The sequence below is a fragment of the Bos mutus genome, chromosome 22 (assembly GCF_027580195.1).
Source record: "Bos mutus isolate GX-2022 chromosome 22, NWIPB_WYAK_1.1, whole genome shotgun sequence".
Taxonomy (NCBI): domain Eukaryota; kingdom Metazoa; phylum Chordata; class Mammalia; order Artiodactyla; family Bovidae; genus Bos; species Bos mutus.
This window is the reverse complement of record NC_091638.1, coordinates 52,103,617-52,127,526: the sequence shown is the minus strand read 5'-3', so window position 1 is coordinate 52,127,526 and position 23,910 is coordinate 52,103,617. Positions and strand designations below refer to the sequence as shown.

Sequence of the window (23,910 nt, the reverse complement as noted above, 5' to 3'; positions counted from 1 at the left end):
ACTCTTTTCTACCCTCACAACACATCCGAGAGTTAGACCTTACTTGTGAAAATGTACTCAATACCCTGAAAATACAGTAGAAGGATGATGTGACTCTCATTTTATCCTGTTAAGGAAACTTTCTGTTGGCTTACAAAGTATTAACAGTTACCAGATTTTTGTTCTGAAGACATAATCAATTTGCACATATCATGAAACAAGTATTCCAGGCAGATTATAAAAAGCGCATTAACTACAACTGTTTCCTTAAAACTCAGATATTCTGATTTAGGTATCATCCTACCACATTTGCTGGTTTGCAAGAAAACATTATGCAGAGAGAAGGAAATTCATAAGAATGCAAAGAATGGACCATAAGAAATTAAATTTCCTAATAGGTAACTAAGCAACAATGGTACTAACCTAGCCATAGTAAGTATCTGTGCTGGAAAGCACAGCAACTGAAAATGACACCTCTCAGTAAAGAAAGGATTCTCAAAGGACCTGACATATCTCTGAGACAAAACAACACGAAACTATAGATTTTGATTTTTACCTAGATCGGCCACAGTTCCTCCTTTAACAGGTGTATTTTCACTATCTTTCTTTGGGTTTACTAGAAAGAAAGAAAAAAAAATCATGCTTTAAGGGGAAAGTTCTACTTGTTTTTAAGAAAACAGAACAGAAGATTAAAAAATACATGAATCTCAGGGCAACTCTACTGTCATTCAATACTCACCTCCAAGTAAGTATCTTAAGCTCAGCTAAGAAATATCAACAAAGTAACAGACTATATTTTGTATTAATTAAATAAGCAGAACTCTTCTGTCATCATAGAAGTAAACAATACAGAAATACAGATAAAACCCTGAAAAGAACCTTTTAACCCCTTTACCAAAATTATGTTTTATTATTCTTTTGTACGCTTGTGCATCCCCATTTGTGTGCCATTCATTAAGCCAGACAAATTGAGGGAGCACTGATACCTTTCACATCAGTGGAGACTTGAAAACATCCCGAGGGTTTTAAATCTTACGGGTGTAAAGTTATCATTCTGTGCTTAATCCTTAGTATTCTCTTTATCTCATGTTATAATGCACCTATGTATCTTTCCATGCATTTTTAGTTACATCTTCTTTTTTTGTTCTTTTGGCTGCACCACAAGGCATGCAGGATCTTAGTTCCTCAACCAGGGATCAAACCTGCACCCCTGCAATGGAAGCACAGAGTCTTAACCACTGGACCGCCAGGGAAGTCCTCTTTCATTTTTAAGAGCCTCTGTGTCCATGAGTGGATCAGAAGGTAACTAGCCCTATGTCAGCGGAAACTTAATTTATCTTCAATTTTTCATTACTCTCTAATCAACATTCTTTTATACTTATCTTTACAGAGACATGCAATTATTTAATAGGGATTCTGAAATTAAGACTGCTACTGGATGTGTACTTTTTTATTTTGGCCACACCACGCAGCAAGCATAGGAATCTCAGTTCCCTGACTAGGGATTGAACCTGTCCGTGCCCCCTGCATTAGAAGCACAAAGTCTTAATCAGTGGACTGCCAGGAAAGTCCCTGGATGTACCCATTTTTAAATTTAGGAGATAGCCAAATCATGTTAAGTGGCTTCATCAATTTATACTTCCACTGAGAACTAGGGACACACAGCAAGGGGACACACATCCCATGGCACTGCTGAGAGGGAGTAAATCACAGCTAACATCCCCATGTCTACGCAAAAGGAGACAAACCATTTTTTGGAAGAACCACTTCCTCTATGTTGGGTACAGGTGTTGGGTCTTCCATGTCCTTGGTAAGATCTTCCTGCTCATCTTCCTCTTTCTGACTTCTCCGCTTCCCATAAAGACTAGCTTGGCTAAGACACAAAAGATATGTGAGCACAAGACTGACTACAGCTACTTATAGCAAACAATTTCAGAGATTTTAACTGTATTGTTGGGAATCTATGCTCAGAATCACTTTAAGAAACAAACATAAATCCAAACAAATTAGATACATTCCCCAAATTACATCTAACCTGTCAAGAGGAAAATAAAAATTACAGGGCATAAGAAATGGCCACAGAAATCCTACAATTCAAACTGGAGACAGTATCCTAAAAGGCAATTATATCAGTATAGCAAAAAAAAACTTTGCCTTGGAAATACAGCAAGTATTTTAAAGATCATAAAGAATCACACAAGAAATTTTCTTGAAGATATATACAACTAAGTGGGTGGTTTGGGTTTTTTTTCTTTTGGTTTGTTTGTTTTTTGTATTCTTCCTGGCTCTCTGTATCATCCAAACACCAGGAACTGCAAAGTAAAATCACTAAAGGCAGTACTAACATTTAAATTTGTAAAAATTGCCATTGCTCTTTCATCAATTCAAGCAAATCAACATCTATTTTTAAAACTAACACACACAAGAAAGCCTATTTAAAGTTCACACAAGAATGGACTGATTCCTTATCTTGAAGAATTACAGGAACTACCTCATTTAATGTGATGTGTATTGACACAAAAAAAGGAATAAAAGGACCAAAAAAAAAAAACCACCCGCAGAGAGTTAGTCAAATGACAGTTAAGCTAAACCTTGGGAACTAAAACAATTCACTAAAAAGTTGGCTATGTTTCAGGATGAGTAAAAGCATAAGAAAAAAAAAACTTCTGTTTTGGGATAATACTTTAGAATATACTGACAGGGAAATGAGAATGGAGAAATAGAGTGAAGATTCCTCACACTGCTGAGAGAACGCACACAGCTCTCTTTCTACAGCGACAACGTGTGGGCACAGGTGAGACTAAGGTATAGAGTGTAAAATAATTTTTAAAATAAAAATTATAGGACAAATTTTTAAGCCTATGAAATTAAAGGGGACAGACAGATCAAATACTTTAAAAGCAAGAAAAGATGCAAGGAAGATGAATATAACAAATGTTAGGAAAACAGGTTTCAAGATATTTTCGTTAGATAGAGTATTCTAAGGGGGAATTTAAACCAGCAAAGTCCTGCTCATTAGAAGGCAGATGCATACATTTATTTGGGGAACGTCAATGTGGTGAGTTTTATACTCAAAAGAATGACGCTTCCCTGGTGGCTCAATGGTAAAAAACCCACCTGCCAAAGCATGAGATGCGGGTTCAATCCCTGGGTTGGCAAGATTCCTGAAGGAAATGGCAACCTAATCCAATAGTCTTGCTGGGAAATCCCATGAAAAGAGGAGGTAGGCAGGCTACAGTCCATGAGATCACAAAAGAGCTGGACATGACTAGGTGACTGTAAACAACAATACTTACAGTAGAGGCTAAATGCCACCACTGTGAGCTTCCTGGACATAACGTTTTGGTTCTGTGGCCACTCCTATCCTAGCAGCCCATCTTAGGCCATAAAGGGAAAAGTAACATAGCAATTTCAGGCCCCAAAACACTTGGAAAAGTTGTTATATTACAGGTAGCTCTGAAATCTCTGAACATCAACAGTACATTTCAGAATTTATGAAATTTATTTCCTAAATTTGTAAGTTTAGGAAATAAGGTTACCCTCAACGCCCAAAGAACAATCTATTTTAATAACAAATATATGTGACTTGACAAAGATAACAAAAATCTTTTCTGTATCTGTGACTAACTCATTATTATTATTTATGAGACTAAGAGTTTCTTAAATTCTCTAAAAGCTTCTACACATGTTTAAGAATGCTTCAAGTAACCTTTCAAGAAATAGTGTGACTCAAGGCATGCTCTGGGCAGCAAAAGGCAAATGTGGCTAAAGAAAGTCACAAAAGGAAACCAATGGAAAAAGATGTCTGCACTGTGAAGGTCTACTTGACAACAGCCAGAAATTCAACTAATTCACTATCACATGAGAAGAATAAATTCTGTAAACTCTCATCTTCTAAAACTAAACTGTAACCTTTAATAAACTGTTTAAAATATATTTTGAGCTAGACAACCATGAAATTATTAAGTATTTACTTAATATACATTTATTATGTACATAATATATACTATGTATTATGGACCATCTGTTATCTACTTCAGGGCAGGAAGACCTATACAAGGTCTTTAAAGTCTCACTTAATCCCCACAAGAACCTACTCAATAGAAACCAAAACCTCCACTCCAGCAAGATTCACTAAATACAAATGTGTCTTACTGAACAAGGCACTACACTGCTATACCATGCAGAACATAACACAGAGGTTCACTCCTCCGTAAGTCACTTGGATCACGTACAGGACCAGGTGGTAAAATCAGGGAAATACAGTACCAAGTCCAAGCTAGACTTCCTACAGCCAAACGTCCCCTGTGAAGGTAAAAATCTGGGAAGTCCTTTAGAGTTTGTTTCAGGGCCTCCTGCATCACAGTGCAGTTCTTACCCTTTCTTCCCACTCTTCTTCCGGGATTCTGTGGGTGTGGGGGGCGGAGGGGAAGGTGAATGTTTCCTCTTTCGAGCATTAGCTGATGCTTTTCTATCTCTTCTCTCTGGACTTCTGACTGGCTAGGAAGAAGGAAATGGAAATAAAGATCAGCCAGCTTTGTTGATGTCTCAGTTTCCACAAATCCTTGTCCAAAACTAAAATTTCACAAAGAAGATGTCAAACCTACTAGCTCAGAGTAAATGAAAGGCACAACATAAAGCATCCTGGACCATTAGCAGCCAGAAGACTTTCCCTACCTTCCAGGTGACACACCATCGATAGATACGTAAGAACCATCCCACAGGTATTCAAACTTTGCTAGAGAACAGACATGCTCAAACCCTGTACAACTAAAAACTGTTCCTGTTCAAATTCTGTGTTTCGGGGGGGTGGGGGAGGAGGAGGGAAGAGAAGGGAGGGGAAACATTTACAATAACCACTGGAAAAAACATGGAACACATGCTATTAAATTAATGAATACAAAGACTGGCTGAATAACCATGTGAAAGAGTACCAGAACCTACTCCTAGTTCATCATTAAAAGAAATACAAGAGATGATTCAAAAGAAGTAAAATTTAATAAGCCTGCAATTTTTTATTTAAAAGCCAACCCACAGGAGTAAAACTACTCCAGTTTGCAGATGACATGATCTTACATATGGAAAAAGAATCCACAAAAACACTCTCAGAGCTAATAAATGAGCTCAGTAGAGTTGTAACATGGGCCTGCAATGTAGGAGACACTGGGCTGATTCCTGGCTCGGTAAGTTCCCCTGGAGAAGGGATAGGCTACCCACTCCAGTATTCTTGGGCTTCCCTGATGGCTCAGACAGTAAAATCCACCTGTAATGCGGGAGACCTAGGTTCGATCCCCGGGTTGGGACGATCCCCTGGAGGAGGGCATGGCAACCTATTCCAGTATTGTTGCCTGGAGAATTCCCATGGACAGAGGAGCCTGGCAGGCTATAGTCCATGGGGTCACAAAGAATCGGACGTGACTGAGAAACTAAGCACAGCACAGAGTTGTAAGATATACTGAAAAATCAATACACAAAAGTCAGTCTGTAGGTGATAATTACTAATTTAAAAGAACAGATCATAATAAATACACCTAAAATGATCCAAAGTATTGTATCTGAGGTTAAAAAAAGAATCAGAGATTAAAACATCAATTAAACATCAGTGTCCTCTGGTATCCTCATACTGCTTACAACTATCCATTTCCTTTCAGAAGCTCTGTAGCATCAAATTCAGAATGTGGATTATCTTACAGGCCAATCAAAGAAGTTTTTGTTTGTGTGTGGCCACAACCAAGTGGCATACAGGATCTTAATTCCCCAACAAGATACTGAACCCATTCCCTCTGCAGTAAAAGCACAGTGTCTTAACCACTGGACCACTGGGAAAATCCCCTGATCAGAGAAGTTTTAAAGAAAATCTAAACCACATATCTCTGATTGTATAGTCTGAAGTTAAAAGTTTTAAAGGGGGATATTAGTTTTTATATAATCCCCCCTAAAATAAGTGAATAAACAACCTAAATCGGAGCAGGAGTAGATCTGAATATGCCAATTCAATAATGTAGTGTGGAAATCAGAGTATTTCCAGTAACAAAAGACTCGGCTTGAAATACATTAAGGAGAAACAAATACATAAGCATGTAAGTGAGATGGCTGAATGGCATTGCTGACTCAATGGACATGAGTTTGAACAAACTCAGGGAGACAGTGAAAGACAGAGAAGTGTGGTGTGCTGCAGCTCATGGGGCTGCAAAGAATCGGACATGACTTAGCAAATGAACAACAACAACATAAGTGGGGGAAGAGTAAAATTTTAAAAAAATTCAAGTCAAATGCCAAAGAAAATAGGAATTTAAAAGATATGAAAAAGACTCAGCTTTTAAATATTTTTTTCTTAAAAATAAAGAATCTTCAGTGTGTGACAAACAGTTTTAGTAAGAAAGTCTCAGGGCTGAAAATAGGTACGAAAGAACTATACGTTCTAAATTATTTGTTAAATGTATTATGTCTCAAGATTTTTTTTCAGAAAACTAAAATACAAGACAAAAAGCAAAAATGTTAAGTGTCCCCAGCAAAATAGACTTCTGGACTCACAGGTGTCCATCTGAAAATGTCATAACCCAACACGAACACGTCAGCCTTCTTCTCAGTCTCAAGTGTTTCTCTAGTGACACACCCACTTCTAAACTTGTAACTTATAAGGAAACATGGATAAATATCTAAGTGGCTTAAGGATTAAGTGTTAACTATCAAGTTCGCCCACCTCAAAAGAGAACTGAACTATAACTTTTGAGACCTTTAAGGCCTACATTTTATTGTGTGTGCTAATTCACTTCAGTCATCTCCAACTCTGTGCGATCCTAGACTGCAGCCCACCAGGCTCCTCTGTTCATGCGGTTCTCCAGGCAAGAATACTGGAGTGGATTGCTACACCCTCCTCCAAGGGATCTTCCCCACCCAGAGACAGAACCTGCATTAGCAGGCGGTTTCTTTACCAGTAGCGCTACCTGGGAAGCCCAACAAAGTTATTAAAAAATATTAAAATTAAATCAGTTTTCCTGTGGAAAATGATATCTACTTTACAAAATTCATACTCAAGATCTAGAAACCAAAATCAGTTGTACTGCCTTACATAGTGCATGACCCACTTTAAACCTTAATGACTCTCTGAGACTGTCATGCTCCTTTTTGGGAGACACCAGCTCCTGAGATGGTCATTATGGTCATTTAGTAACTTTTTATAGACACTTGATGGCTGATGAGCCTTGCTTTGTACGTTAGTTTATTAATAAGATTTGATAAGATACAGGCCAAGGAAGAAAACACCAAGAGAAAAAAAAATGGTGCCGAACCAAATACCTCTTCATTCTTTGTTGAAATTCGCTGACGAAAACTCACGGGCTTCCTGTTCTCATCCACCTCATAATCCTCCTCATTCATCCATTCATTGAAAACATCAGTGTCCAAAATCCATTTTGCATGAACCTAAAATCACATCAAAGCATTAAGAGCTACATAAATAATAAACTGCTAGAGTTTTAAAGTACTCAAAATGAAACAAGCTGATTTATTATACTTAAAGCTTCAATTCATATAGTTTAAAAATATAAGACTATTAATGACATATGAGTAGCAACTTAACCATGTCTAATTTTTATTCCACGTCTTTGATTGAGCAAATAGTAAAAAAGCATCACAAGTTTTGTGTGCACTGAGGTTTTGATAATCAAGACCCTTAAAGTTTATAATCATGTCCTCTTTTATTTCGTTTTATTAGGATATAACTGAAAAATAAAAGTGAAGGCATTTAAGGTATACACTGTGATTTGACATGTGTACCCTTTGTGACGGATTCCCCGCCCCAGTGAATCCATCCCTGCACATATTTATCTCGTGTGTGTGTTAGTATGAACATATGAGAGCATTTAAGCCTACTCAGCAAATTTCAAGTCTAAAATACACTGCTTTCAACTTTTTTCATATTTGACATTAGCTCCTCAGACCTAATTCATCTTACAGCGAAAACTAGTCTTCCTATTTCTCTTATTTCCCAATCCTTGGAATCCACTTTTCCACTGTTTCTAGGAGTAAATTTTTTTTTGTATTCTACATATAAGTGATACCATATGGTATTCGTATTTCACTATGTGGTTGATTTCACTAATCGCTGCATCTTTATCTTCACAAAAATCAGTGACAAAAACATTCAAAAACAGAAGGCCCAAGAAAATCATTTCCTTATGCATAAAGGATGTATCTATATTTATACATTCAATAACATAAAGGATGTATCTATATTTATACATTCAATAACATTCTAAGTAATTACAAAAGATAAATTTTAGATAAATTTCAAATGTTACAGCATTTGAAAACTTAATAGTTTTTCAAAGTACTGAAAAGAATATATATATTTTAAAAGCAGAGAGGAAGATTCACATTGTACATTCTTTGCTATCCATCAGACCTTGGTAGAATTCTCTTAAGAAAGTATGTTAGGACAGTATGAGTCATTCTGCTGAACACCTTACAAACAATATGATCTCATTTAATCCCTCTAAAGCAATGCAGGTTAGCCTCTCCAGTCTTCTAATGAGCAAAAGGGGCAGAGTGTCAGTAAGCTGCCCAATTACCTACCCTACTAGAGAGAAAACTTAGATTTGCACTGAGTTGTGCCTAAGCTCTTAAACTACTATGCTCTATTAATCTTTCTCATAAAAACTCCTTCGCATCAGAATAATATAATAGGTTGTACAATCTTACATAAAACCAGCCCAGTTTCCTTACCTATAAAATGATACTATGGTAAACTGCTATCAAGCCCAGTCCTAAACTTGTGATTTAGTGTATAAGTTCTAAACTTCTATGCAGAGTACGTCATGTGAAATGCTGGGCTGGATGAAGCACAAGCTGGATCAAGGTTGCCAGGAGAAATATCAATAACCTCAGATATGCAGATGACACCACCCTTATGGCAGAAAGTGAAGAGGACCTAAAGAGCCTCTTGATGAAAGTAAAAGAGAAGACTGAAAAAGTTGGCTTAAAACTCAATATTCTACATAAGACACTTCACTTTCTTTTTCCAGTTTTCAATGAGAGAATGGTTTGGATATAACCTCTTCAGTTACATTTAAGGGTGGTTTTTGTTGTTGTTTTTAAAAATCATCTTCCCTGAAGATAATGGAACAATACAAATACAGAGGGAATTGACACGCTTTACTGCAGGGTCAGATAGTGAACATTTTAGGCTTGCAAGCCATATGTTCTCCAGGTCTATTCAACTCTGCTGCTATAGTGTGAAATCAGCCACAGAATATATATAAATGAAGGGGTTTGGTGATCTATTAAAATTTTATATGCAAAAACAGGTGGCTTTAATTTATGTAAGAGGATACAATTTGCCAATCTTTGTCAAAGGGAAACATAGTTTTATCCAATTGACACTCCATATATCAGACTTAGTAGAGGAAAAAATTTCAAAATGTATAATTACTATAGATTATTCTGAGACGATCAGTGAAATCTGAAGAGAATTATACAACTTTACTGATATAAAAGATCTAAATAAATAGGGAGATAAACTGCTTCCACAAATTGAGACACTCAATACTGTAAAGACGTCAGTTCTCTCCAGGTTGTTCTACAGATTAAATGTTAATTCCAATCAAAACTTCAATGAGTTTAATATGGACCTCAACAAACTGATTCTTAACTTTATACAAAAGTGCAAAGACCCAAGAGACTCCTGAAGAAAAAAGTGGGAGTACTACTCAGAACAAATCAACTAATTAAACTTCATAACTGCAAGAAACAAACCACGACTTGTGTAAAAGCTTACTTTTGACAGAAATGGCATGGGTCATTGGGAGAGAAATCCAGGTTCAATATTTTCCCACCCTGAATGGAGAGGTGATCTAACACCACATCAAGAAAAAATCTTTCCTACATCGTAACATGTTAAAAAATTAATTCCAAGAAGATTAAAGATCTATATACAAAATGCAAAACTAAAGAATAATTTTTCAAGATGATATAGGAAAATATTAAGATGACCTCAGTAGTGAAAAACAAAAAGCTAAGCTTACTAGGAAAATCTATTTTTAATACAAGTAACTGATGATATAACCATGCATGTTCTTATGCAGAATATCTAAATAATATCCACAAAGAAAAAGACGATGCAATGGAAAAAAGCAAGAGGTAGAAACAAGCACTTCATAGAAGAAACACCAGAAGTGAAAGAAAAGGTGACATGAAAAGGTGACAAAGCTAACAGGCAGATGCAGAAAACAAACACATGGTTACCAAGGGAGAAAGGGGGGAGATTGACATAAACACACTACTCTACATAAAACAGATAATAAGAACCTATTGTGTAACACAGGGAACTCTGCTCAATACTCTGTAACGATCTATATGTGACTAGAATCTAAGAAAGACTGGATATATGTATAACTGATATATACTCTGCTATACAGAAGAACACAACCCTGAAAATCAACTATGCTCCAATACAAATTTATTTTTAAAAAATGACCAGGTCAAGCGGCAACAATGAAATACGAACAGTAGACTAAAATACCTAAAGACCCATTCCATATACATCTTTACTTCAAATGATTTGGAAAAAATATTTATATGCAAGTATCAAATAGTAACTCAAAAAGGGAGTAAAATGTTAACAGGCAAATATGGATAATGGGTATACAGGTATGCCAAGTACTATTCTTTTTCTTGCAACTTTTCTGTAAGTTTGAAATCATTTCCAAATTAAAAGTTTATTTAAAACAAAAAGTAATTTTTGCTAACTCCATGTGGAATCTAAAGCTCAAAGGCTATCTCTCTGAAGGTCACACAATTGGAAATAGGCTGAACCAGGTCTAAAATATAACACTTAGATCCAATTCAAGTGTTGCTTATCCTATGTAAAAGTCAATAAAAATCACATATAATCACTCATGGAAAAGAGCTACCTGTAAAAATACTAGGATAGGGACATTACAAAAAGAGTTTGGAACATCTTTTGTCCCAGAAAAGTACGAGGTACGCAAAAATGAATCAAACAATGCCAAAAGATCACAGGAGGCAGCTTAAAGGAGTTTCCACTGGCCAAATTCAGATAATTCATCAAAATGAAGTAGTACTGTCAGTGTTCTGTGAGTGCATGCAGAGCACAGACACACATCAAGGGAGAATGGAAGAGCTGTCCCCACTGTGAAATGCCACTGCAAACAGACAGCATCAGTCACAGAAATTATTCATGGATGAGCAAACCTTCAGACAGAAATTCAATTTAAAAAAAGGGTATTTCTGCACTCTCAAAGTTTTTCCCTATAAAATATCTTAAATGCTGATGAGAAAAATGGTAATGTTACAGTGAGAAAACCAGGCAGATAGTATCTTAACAAATGATCCAACCATCAGCCATAATGGGGAAAATGGACAATACGAGGTGTCTGGTATGATGCACTGAGAAGGTTACAGTATTAGGTATGGAATTCTGCAGCCCAAAGTGCACAGCTTGAATGTAATAATGAGGAAACATACAAACTAAAATTCAAGGACCTTCTACAACTGTAACAACAACCTATGTATTTCAAAAATGACAATGTCACAGAAGAAAAAAAAAAAAAGAGCTGCAAGTTTCAGATTAAAATAGAATAGAGATGTAACAACTAAATGTAATGTGTGATCCTGAATTGGATCCTGGATCAGAGTAAAAACTTAAATATACAATAAAGCTTACTGTATCAACGGGACAATTCGTGAAAATGGAATATGGGTCCTGTATCAGGTAATAAATTATTTCAATAATTAATAAGAGGGGAATCTGGAAGAAGAATATAAAACAGTGCTTTGCTTTGTACTATTCTTGCAACTTTCAAAATTATTTCCACACTAAAAGCTGAAAACATTATAATAGAAATGAACAGTAAGATGAGTCTATATAAAAGTCAAGCAAGCACTTGACTCCTAGCCTTCCTAAATGACATCAACAATGTTCAACTCCACTTCTAACACTCCTTTCTCAGTATCTCAAACCACAATCTAACTTGGCTTTGAGGTGTCCTCAAACATCACTGCAGACATCTGATCTAAGACCTGGATAATGAGGTCTTCAAGACCATAGGTATCTCTTAATAGGATGATAAGAAAGAAAAGTCATCACTCTGTATATATTTCTTTAAAACACTGTTGTTAAGAATAGCTAAGAAGAGTTATTAACTTATGAAACAGTAAATTTTGTTTTTACTTTTTAAAAAATTCTGTTTTAAAAAGGATCTCTCACCTTCCATGGTTTTTCTGGAATCGGTGGATCTTCAATTTCTGCATCAACATCATTACTATGGACCCAAGTATCATAGCTATAAAAAAAAAATGGAAAAAGAAATTAGAACCCAAATTCATTCACTTTGATCTAGAGGTAAAAACACATTTTAGAAATACTGTTAGGATCCAGTAATAGCAAATTATCACATTCTTTTGTCTCTAACACTCTAACAAGAAAACTCTCCTGCAGAGGTCTACAGTAATCTTCACGTCGTGAAACCCAAAGGTTAAGCCTCTGCGCACAGAACTTTAACATGTTAGCCACTCCTCAAAGGATGTCCCTTACTTGTCCTCTAAGAGAGAGCTATTATCTGGCATTCCTTCTGGACACTAGCCTCTCCTCTGTCTCTATGGCTAGTTTCTCCTCTCCTCCCAAATCTCTTTAACACTGAAGCCCCAAGTTTCACTTTTTGGAACAATCCTCTTACCTATTCAATCCCTTGATGATCATCTCATGCAGTTCCACGGCTTCAAACATACACTGATGACTTGAAATCTTGTATCTGCCTATCTTCCCTCTTCTCTGAACTCTGGACTCATAAATTCAATTGCCAATTCCACATCTCTCATTATATGTCAAATAAAGCTTCCAAACTTAATACACTCAGAAGTCAACATATAATGCCATCCCAACCCCAACAACATGACCTAGCAAAAAATCCCAATTCCACTTTTCTTGTTGTTATGGCCAAAATCCTTGGACGATATCCTTGACTTCACTCTCAATTGCATCCTATAATCAAATTATCAACAACTTCTACCACTTCCACCTTCAAATTATGTCTGGAATCTATCTAACTTCTGACACTTCCACTCTGGGGCAAAGCCCCTGGGATTCCATTTTTCACAGAACAACCAGAGCAGTTTCTTTTAAAAGCTGTCAGTCCACACCACTCACTGTCTAAAACCTTCCAACTCGCACTGAACTCAAGAGTTAAAAGTCAAAATCCTTACACTGGTTTGCCAAGGCTTCATGATCTGGTCCTATGACCTCATCTCCTAGTACTCCCTCTCACTCATGTTATACTCAACCACATGGGCTTTAGTAATGTGCTTTACATACACCAAGCGGGGGTCCCTTCACACCCTTTATATATGCTCCTCACTACCCAGATATACACCTAGCTCACTCCCTCCTATCTTCACATGTCTCTGCTCAATGGTTCTCTTATCAGTGAAATCCAACACACTGATATAAATTACTCCCCTCCCCCACTACAACCTTGAAATAAGTATAAAATTACCTACCAAGTTACCTACTTTATCAATGCTCCTATATTGGCCAATAAATCATTATAGAACTAAGTCATAACTAAATGAAATATAAATACGGTAACAAGCACTGGCTGGCTTTAGCCACTTCTTAAAAGTTAGTTCAAAAGCATCTGGAACAAGTACAGCTCAACATACCTATAAACAGCACTGTGGTAAGTTTTCTAGGAACATTTAAACATGAACTGGCAGGAAAAAAGTTCCTCTGCCAAATAACTAACTATAACAGGTAAAGATTATGATGGTGATTAAAACTTATATTCTTTAAGTCTTAGTGAGAAAATGCTGCCCAAGAAGTGAGGACACAAACTAAGTTTCTAAAGATAATGAACTAACAAGGTCCCTTGAGAAGATAAGACATGAGCTAGCCATTACAATTTATTTGATTTATAAACAAAAGCCTAGCAAAAAGGCTAACATGTCTTATAAAGTGTTAACTATAAAATTCGTTTCAATCCTGTGCTTTATGGAGCTTGGCATAGATTTGAGTTTCCACCTAAGTGTTTCAAACTCCAATAGTTCCTGTGACAGTTCTTATAATGCTGAAAAGTTTAATAGTGCCGTGAATACCTAAAGCCTTGAGATAAGAAATGTTCTCTAGAAAGAATTTACCTAAATATTATTATTTTTTAAAAAATGTTAGTTCATGTAAAGTGGTCAATTATAGTTCAGAAAAGGTTGACAAGCAAGCTAACTTGATCTTGGTTCTAATTAACTCAACTTGTATAAAAACTGTTCTTTAAATTTTGAAGATACCAAAAAATGTATTTCTTTCTCAAAAAAATATATTTAACAAGTAAAATAAAGTTACTCAAACAGATTAACTTAAACACACCACATAACCAAGACATTATATGTCTCCTGATGAAGAACACACACCTATGCAAGTTTTGTTCCTTTCCTAAACTGAAATAGATTCTGATCAACTCTAGACCCAGAGAATGGAGAAATGTTCAAACACATCACAGTGATGCCATAAAAAATCCCAGTGTGGTAAAATCTGCACGACAAATAACCCAATTTCTTGAGTAATACACTGTAAGGAGGGGTGAAGACACAGGGAGAACCCACAGGGAGAACTGAAAAATACTTAGGAAATAAAACGACATAAGATGTGTTTAAATTCTAATTCTAACAAACATCAATCTTATCAATTAATCAAATGTATCATGTGTCAATGATTTGATATCTGACATTAAGGAATTCCCTGAAATTTTTTAGGTTTGAAACTGGCTTTATGCTTATTTCTTAAAAAATAAAACAAAAAACTTATCTTTCAGAAATGCATACTGAAATATTTATAACTGAAATACTGAAATGATGTCTTGGATTTGCTAACAAAAATGTGGTAGCAAAGGCTAAAAATGGATGTGGATACAGATGAAAGAAGACTGGTCTAACATGAAAAACCCACAACGGAGAGTCTGTTCATTTGACAAAAGTGAAATGAACACGTGAACAGCTCTACCACAGGTTTAAGATAAAGGACGTGAAAGGTTATCCTTTTCCTACATTCCCTCTGTGCAGCCATAACATTAATAATAAGAGCCACTATTTTCAATGACATTAGTTCTTGTTTATAACATTAATTCACATTTAGATACTGAAACACAGTATGAGTTACGGTACATGCTTCATTTTATACATAATTTCATCCTTAATAAAGAATCCATAAACTGAAAAATAAAATGACCTATTTTTTAATAAAATGGCCTATTTTTTAAAAATAAATAAAACTAACAAGTCATTAAAACATCCAGAAGAAATATTCATTTCCTAAAGGAAACAAATCCAAATTAGCAGTTGGTATTAGACTGATTACTTAAAGACTGTCTTGACAAACACAGCAAACTTATCAGTTTAAGATAAATAAAGCCTGTGAACTCCACTGAACTCAGTAACTTAATAAATATCAAAGTCAGTAAGAGAATACTCAAAAGAACTGAGTTCACTGACTAAAACAAATCAACAAAATTGTTACTACTCAGAAAGCAAAACTATATATAAATAACTGATGAAACTGTTTATATACCAGGTCTAAGGACATTTCAACATTACCTGTCAGGGTAAAACCCCCAGTGTACTAACACCTGCTTGTCTTTTCTCATCACAGGTCTCAACCACTCTTCTGAAAGGGAAAAAGAGAAAAAACTTTAGTCAATCTGACAGAAGAGATGAATCAACTATTTCTTGGACTTAATTTCTACCTAGAGTTTTTGGTTTGCTAGAAGCTCCTCCAAAAATTCCTTATTAAGGGGAGGTTTTTCACTGGTTATTCAGACTTACTAGATTCTAGGTCTATTATCCATCACTCTTGATAAAACCAACTGTCTACTTCAGTAAAATACTCCCCCCTCCCACCCACCTGCCTATTTGTCGCCAGATCCACCCAAATCAAGACCACTATGTTCTTTACAGCTTCCTTTCCCACACAGAACCGCTCCTTCATTTTTCTGGTAAGCTTTGCAATTATGACACATCTTTCAATGTGTAAGCCATGCTTCAGCTCCTTGATGAAAGTTTTACCAATTGCTCTTTTCCCTCCAGATTCACTTTCTCTGGTATCCTACAGCACTTCATAGTGCTATATCAGAAGTTTTAGCAATAATACTTGATTATATGTGAATGACTTCCTGTTATTTTAGCCCACCCAACAAGAGTGTAAACAATATGACATAGTGTAGATACTTTCAAGTTTCCTGAACAAAAAGAGATGCACATGTATATAATCAGATGATTCTTGTTGATTTAATCATAGCTGAATCATATCTGCATTTCAGTACTTGTTATGATTCCTTTGGTAGCTTAGAAAATTCTGGTAGCTTAAAAAACCCATTTCCAGTACTAAAAAGGAACTAATGAGGTGATAACCCCTTGAATCTTGCAAAAAAGCAGAACAGAAAAACCAAGTGAAATCAGCTAAGTAAAACTGGCTTCTCATTGCCAACATCAACAGGGAATAGCCCCAGCTTCACTGACTAATGCCATGAAGTCCACAAACCTATAGGACAGGTTTCTGTCTCAACGAACTCAGTGTTGATGGGAAACCAGCATACTCTGAAAGCGTGGGCACCCACAAATCAAGAGTTCACTCAATGGCTTGTTGCAGCAACAGCAAACTTGTGGTACGGCAGTCAGACACTAGAGAGAGCAAGAGATTATAATTTCCTGAAAGAGAAACTAGCAAAGCTCTCTGAGAAATCATATATTCAAGCCCAGAAACTGTCTGATGGATGCCAGGTCTCAAGCTGGGCTTATCTGTGCAAGTCTTTGCCTGTATCAAGCCAGGCCATAAAGACTGAGAGATGCAGCTCTTTATCCAAATGCACAAAACACAGCAGGGAAAAAAAAAAAATACAGGAAGTGAAAGGGAAAAAGGGCCAATCAAAGGAATAAAATGAATCAATCGTAAAGAAACAAACATCTATGGATTACCTGCAAATTCAAAATTATCATTTTAAAGAAGCTCAAAGTACTACAAGAGAACACACTTAAAACAACAAAACAAAACTAGGAAAACAATGTATGAACAAAATAAGAATTATCAACAAAGAGATTCAAACCATAAAAAAAGAACCAAACAAATTCTGGAGTTTAAGATTACAAGAACGAAACTGAAAAATTCTCTAGAGGGGTTCAACATCAGACTTGGCCAATCAGAAGAAAGAAAGCAAACTCAAAAACTGGTGGTTTGAGGATACATGTATATGTATAATGGAATCCCTTTGCTGTACACTTGAAACTAACACAATATTGCTAATCAACTATACTCCAATATAAAATTCCAAAAGTTTTTAAAAACTAGTCATTTAAAATTATCAAGTCAGAGAACAAAAAAAATTAAGAACAGATAAGAAAACCTAAGGGGCTTTTCTGTCTGTCTAAATAATTTATTTTGAACAAGATATAGTCTGTTTTCCTCTTCTAAATAGTATCTAAATTTTTTAAAATTCTCTTTTCTTCTCTGAGCAAGTACACATTCTTTCTGCTAAAAGCAGTAATTCAACCCATGTTCTTAAATCAATCCCTTTATCCCTACCAGGTCTTAACTCAACTATGTGCTCTGCCCAGAAATATACTGTAAAGCCACCAATGAAAAACACAACCCAAACCATCTCCAGTTTCTTTTCCCTGTCATACATTCTGGGGCAATGGTGATCTTCCACCAACTCTACAACTTGCTCTCATTTGCAAGTTACTGAAATTCCATTCTCAAAGGTTATCAATTATTTCCTGATTGACCAAATGCCTTATATCAGGCTTTACTTTCTGTAGAAAAATTCCACTGCCCACCGCTTGTATTTGGAAATGTTTTCCTTATCTTCCCTTGACTGTTAAAGATATGGACCATCCTGGTTTGCCATTTGACTTATCTCCTGTGCTCTCCTGATATGTGGATTTATCCCAGACAGTGGTTACACATCCCCTCATCCAGCAATTTGAGACCTTCCCAATGGTTCCTGTTCTCTAACCAGTTTCCTTTTATCAGGTATCCCAGGAATTGGCTCCCAGGAAAATTCTCCATCTTTCTTCACCAAACCATCAAAATTTGTTTACCCTCTGCTTCACTCACCAAATAAAAACAAAACTCTTTAAATCAGACTCATGTTCTCTGACCTACTCACTCTTATTCCCACTATCCTGATACACAAAGTTCGCCACTTGATTTTCCTCAAATTTCATAATTTACTACCTTTATGGTTTTATTTTGTGCCCCCTTTAGCATACCATATTCAAAATATTACTAATATCTTAAATATCACCTTTTATTTTAAACTTAACTAATCTATATAAAAGGCATGCTGCATTTGAAAGAGTTTTACAACATGGTTGTAATGTGCTGAGGCTGGTACTGTTATCATCCGCAGTTACCTAAAACGGTATATGTAATAAGCCCAACACAGAGCTTTGCTGAGAGTCAACATTTACTTGTCAGCTTCTCTAAGGTAAATCCTATATGTGAAGAAGCATATCTTACATTAAAAAATAGCTTCCAATACATTAAAATCAAAATGCTATCTCCTAACAATTACCATAACTACTGACAGCAACATACCAAACAACCATCAGTATGTAGTAATCCAGGTTGTGTTAAACAAAGGAGAAAAACAAAACCAGCATGAATAAGAAATCTAGATATAACAATTACAGTTCAAGTCTTTTGTAAAAGGTATTTTTTTTCAAAAAGTTCATAACCTAAAAGTTCCATACCAGCCTTATTGGAGGAGAGTTAGCCAACAACAGAATGCTATATACACAGCTAATTCACCACCTCCATCTAGTGGAAACCAACTGCTATTACCTAAAAGGATAAAAATCTGAGAAACCACCAATTAAACAGGGAAGGCAGAGTGAGGTTTCACATTTTATAAAAGTATCATAATCACAGAGCTAAAATTGTGACTGTTACAAATCAAATCAAGATTTCTGCATCAAAACGGATAATGCAAAGACCTGAATGTCATAGCTAAACTATAAAACTCTTAGAAGAAAGACAAGTGTAAAACTTCATGACTCTGGATTTAGGAAATGGTTTCCTACATTTGACACCAAAAGCACGAGCAAGCAACCAACCAATCTAACCTCTTACAACTATAGTTATCTGTTGGAGCTGTAGTGATGTCCCCCTTCCATTCTTGACATTATTCTTTCTCTTTCTGTTGCTGATGTCACACGATTTTGTCTTATTAGTTTTTTCTAAGAACTGTTTCTGACACCGTTCATCATCTTGCTATTATTACTTTCTAGTTCATTAAGTTTTGCCCTTGTCTTTATTATTATTTCCTTCTTCCTGTAGGTTCAACTTGCTGTTGTTTCTCTAAATTCTTCAGATAAATTTCTTGTGAACCACTGAATTTTCAGTCTTTCTTTTTTCCTAATACGTGCATTTAAAGATAAAGTTTTCCCTCTGAGCATAGCTTCGGCTGCATCCTACAAAATTTAATGTTCTCACACTTTATTATTCACTTCATAATTATTCAGCTCCAAAGTTTTCCCATTTCCATTATAGTTTCTTCTTTGACCCATGGATTATATGGTAATATGTTTCTTAACTTTCAAGCATACAAGGATTATCTGGTAATCTTTTTGTTATTGACTTCTAGCATAACTGCACTGGTCAGGAAAAAACGCTCAACATGGGGTAATTAGTCATTCAAATCTGATATAATTTGGCTTTTCATATAAGATGTCCTAAAGGGATATGATGTGCTTTACCAGAGACTTGATCCCTATAAGAGATCTCTCAATCTAAATTAGTTAACCTGGTTGACTAACTCACAGCTTGTTTCCCAACTTTCCAACCTTTAAAAGAATGGTTAGCACAAATCTTTGTAAAAGGTACAAAATCATTTTTCATAAGTCTAATGAACTCTGGCCAATGACAAAATTAACTTTCATGACAGCCGAGTTAAAGATCAAAATCTGAATCACTATAAATTCACCAAACTAAAATATTGCTGAGGGGCCCTATTTAGACAGTAAGCCAATCTTCCCAAGAGATATTCCTTTATCTTGCAATTTCTCTTAATTTTCAGAACACAAGAGGTACAGCAAACATTAACAAAGTTAATATATAAGGCTGGCCTAGACTTAACAACCAGATAATGATTACCAACAAAGAAATAAGTCTAATAATTAGAAAAATGGGTATCACAGAGTTAGCTTGCTAATCATAACTCAGCAAAAATTAAAAACCCCTACAAACTTATCAATGAAATTTAATACTTAAAAGTATCTTATCTTTATTTTCTCTTATTTTTTTAAATATTTATTTATTAATTTATATCACTGCATCCAGTCTTATTCAAGGCAGGCATGACTTGGTAGTTGCCAGTAGCATGTGGGATCTTAGTTCCCCAGCCAGGGACTGAACCTGCATAGCCCCCATTGCATGGCAGGTTCTTAACCACTGGACCACCAGGAAGTCCCCAGAAGTCTCTTATCTTTAAAAAGCTGGTCATATTGTTTAAACCACTTGACATAACTTAAAAATCTAGTGAAGTATCAGTTTATTAGTTCATAACCAAAAACTAACTTACCATCCTCTTGTGAGGAAGGATATGGATAAACGTGGTGGGAAGCTTTTGACTTCTCATCAGTAAATGTTCCCTGGAAAGCAAATGAACAAGTAATGTAAAAATAAAACATACGACAAACAAATTATGAGATGCCAGATGCAAACTGCCTGGGAATTACAGGGGCATTATTCTACACCTTAAATTTTAACAGCACTATTTTAAGACTGTAACATTTTTATTATTTTTATTCAAGGCAAGGGATAATGATTAACAAGAAGAAACAAAAACAAATTATCTATATACAGTTTATATTTTGTATAGGAAAATAATGCTCATGTATTAGCTAACTCTTGGCTTATTCTCTTCAGAACTCTCTCTCTCTGGGTAACTTTATCAGTAATTTGAATACCTTCAACTAATTTTGCAAGCTATTCCAAAGTCATCACAAATTATCAATGTTACCTGAAGTCAATCAATCCAAGTTTAAGGCCACGAGTCATAAGCTAGGGCCACATACATACAAGATGGACATTTGACTTCACTCCAGTATATATGTATGCTACTGCTGTCTTAAGTCAATGACAGAATGCTGAAGTCAAGTTCTGGCTAAGCCACAGCTAGAATACTATATACAGTCTAGAACATGACGTGGAAGTCATCTATTTTTATTTTATTATTATTATTTGGGGGCGGGGGGAACATACGGGATGCAGGATCTTAGTTCCCCAACCAGGGATAGAACCCATGCTCCCTGTATTGGGATTACAGAATCTCACCCACTGGACCACCAGGGAAGTCCCATGACTTGAAGTCAGTTACACACAAAAAACGCTCATTCTTGGGACTTCCCTGGTGGTCCAGTGGCTAAGACTCTGTGCTCCCAGTGCAGGGGGCCTGGTCAGGGAGCTAGATCCCATACACTTCGACTAAAGATCCCACATGGTGGAGAAAAGGGAACCCTCTTACACTGTTGGTGGGAATGCAAACTAGTACAGCCACTATGGAAAACAGTGTGGAGATTCCTTAAAAAACTGGAAACAGAACTGCCTTATGATCCAGCAATCCCTGCTGGGCATACACACTGAGGAAACCAGAGGGAAAGAGACACGTGTACCCCAATGTTCATCGCAGCACTGTTTATAATAGCCAGGACATGGAAGCAACCTAGATGTCCATCAGCAGATGAATGGATAAGAAAGCTGTGGTACATATACACAATGGAGTATTACTCAGCCATTAAAAAGAATACATTTGAATCAGTTCTAATGAGGTGGATGAAACTGGAGCCTATTATACAGAGTGAAGTAAGCCAGAAGGAAAAACACCAATACAGTATACTAACGCATATATATGGAATTTAGAAAGATGGTAACCATAACCCTGTATACGAGACAGCAAAAGAGACACTGATATATAGAACAGGCTTATGGACTCTGTGGGAGAGGGAGAGGGTGGGAAGATTTGGGAGAATGGCATTGAAACATGTGAAATGTCATGTATGAAACGAGATGCCAGTCCAGGTTCAATGCACGATGCTGGATGCTTGGGGCTGGTGCACTGGGACGACCCAGAGGGATGGTATGGGGAGGGAGGAGGGAGGAGGGTTCAGGATGGGGAACACATGAGAAATAAAGGAATAAAAATTTAAAAACATAAAAAAAAAAAAAGAGGTACAAACTACTACATATAAAATAAACAAGCTACAAGGACATACAGTAAAAATTAAAAAATAAAAAAAAATAAAGATCCCACATGCTGCAACCAAGATCCAACTTGGCCAAATAAATAAATGCTTTTAAAAAATGCTCATTATAGAAACCATAAAAATAACAAGAAGTTTTAAAATCAGGTATAAGTAGCACATTAACATATTATCTAATTTTGTCTTTGACAATGAGTATTTACTAAATATTACAATCAGAAAACACTACAATGCAATTTTCAATGGAAAGAAAACTTTATAAACTTCTCAGATTTAGGGCTATCTAAAAACGACTCTTGTGCTTGTGCATGCACAGTTGTGCCCAACTCTTTGCAACCCCGCGGACTGTAGGCCACTGGGCTCCTCTCTCTATGGAACTTTCTGGACAAGAATACTGGAGTGGGTTGCCATTTCCTACCCCAGGGGATCTTCCTGGCCCACGGATCAAACCTGCGTCTCCTGCATTGGCAGGCAGATTCTTTACCACTGACCCATGTAAAGATGAAATAGCTACCAAAGAAGGCAAAGAATTCACAATCACCAGAAGTATTAGAGCACACTTCTAACAGCCAGAGGAAAGGTTAAAAAGGGAATGTCAACATCTAATGTGTGAGGCAGCAGTCAGAAGAGCACACTATTGAGGACTCTGGCCTCCAGAGTCCATCAGAGAGGCCTGGGTTTGTACCCTAGCTCTACCATGTACTACTTAACATGACATGGGACAAGTCATGTGCTTGTCATGTTTTTGTGCTTCAGTGTCTTCTGTGAAATAAAGTGGTAACAATAAAATGTGTTTTACAATAATTTTGTTAGGACTAGGTTAATAGACACAATGAGCTAACAACAGTGAGAGGCACACTGTAAGTGATCAATCAATAGAGTTATTAGTGCATTTTGAATGCTTGAGCAAAGGCCTGATCATCTGATCTTATTATTACTTTCATAGAATGTTAGGGAAGGGATCTTGAAACCAGGAAGCTCTTTTTATCTTTCTGGAGGTTATCCTTAGAAAACAATCACTGAGTCAGATTTCCTAAGAACTATGACACCTAAATGTTCAGTATTAAATTGCAGGAAAATATATAAACTTTTCCCAGGATGATTTCAGAGCAATAAGAGTATATAATTTTAGCTTGAAAGCAGAAACCCACTGGTTAACTTGTTCCATTTATGCCCTCTAACATTCCACCTGTAATTAAGCTACATTTGACGGTCACTCCAATAAAGAATCTAAAAGAAAAAAGGTTAAGTGACTTGTTCAAAGTCATAATAATAGTTAAAAACAAAAACAATTCCACTTCAGACTGCTTGATTTAAAGCCACAATCCTATCACTCTTCTCTTTTGTACAGATGTTATAGGTAAGAAAAAGACTATACTAAATTTCCAATTTTTAGAAGTACAATATCAGAGGGGTTTCCCTGGCGGTCCACTGGTTAAGAGACTGTGCTTCCACTGCAGGGGGCACAGGTTTGACAACTTGGTTGGGGAACTAAGATCCTGCATGCTGCACAGTGCAGCCAAAAAATTAAAAAAGAAAATATAGGTGGTCATTTTCAGCTCTGTGGTGATCTAAATGGTAAGGAAATCTAAAAAACAGGGGATACATGTATATGTGGGCTTCCCTAGTGGCTCAGCAGTAAAGAATCCACCTGCCAATGCAGTAGAC

At 36.2% G+C, this 23,910-nt stretch overlaps 1 protein-coding gene across 2 annotated transcripts in view; it reads right to left on the bottom strand.

Moving 5' to 3' along the window:
• The window catches only part of SMARCC1 (SWI/SNF related BAF chromatin remodeling complex subunit C1), a 124,927-nt gene that overhangs the window by 76,482 nt on the left and 24,535 nt on the right, over positions 1-23,910 (bottom strand). For both annotated transcript variants that reach the window (XM_070360196.1, XM_070360195.1), the window contains exons 6-12: positions 20,562-20,631; positions 15,580-15,649; positions 12,209-12,284; positions 7,279-7,404; positions 4,358-4,479; positions 1,728-1,852; positions 536-595 (exon numbers count right to left, since the gene is read on the bottom strand). In XM_070360196.1, coding sequence (XP_070216297.1) covers positions 536-595; positions 1,728-1,852; positions 4,358-4,479; positions 7,279-7,404; positions 12,209-12,284; positions 15,580-15,649; positions 20,562-20,631 — 649 coding nt within the window. The remainder of the gene's footprint in view (positions 1-535; positions 596-1,727; positions 1,853-4,357; positions 4,480-7,278; positions 7,405-12,208; positions 12,285-15,579; positions 15,650-20,561; positions 20,632-23,910) is intronic.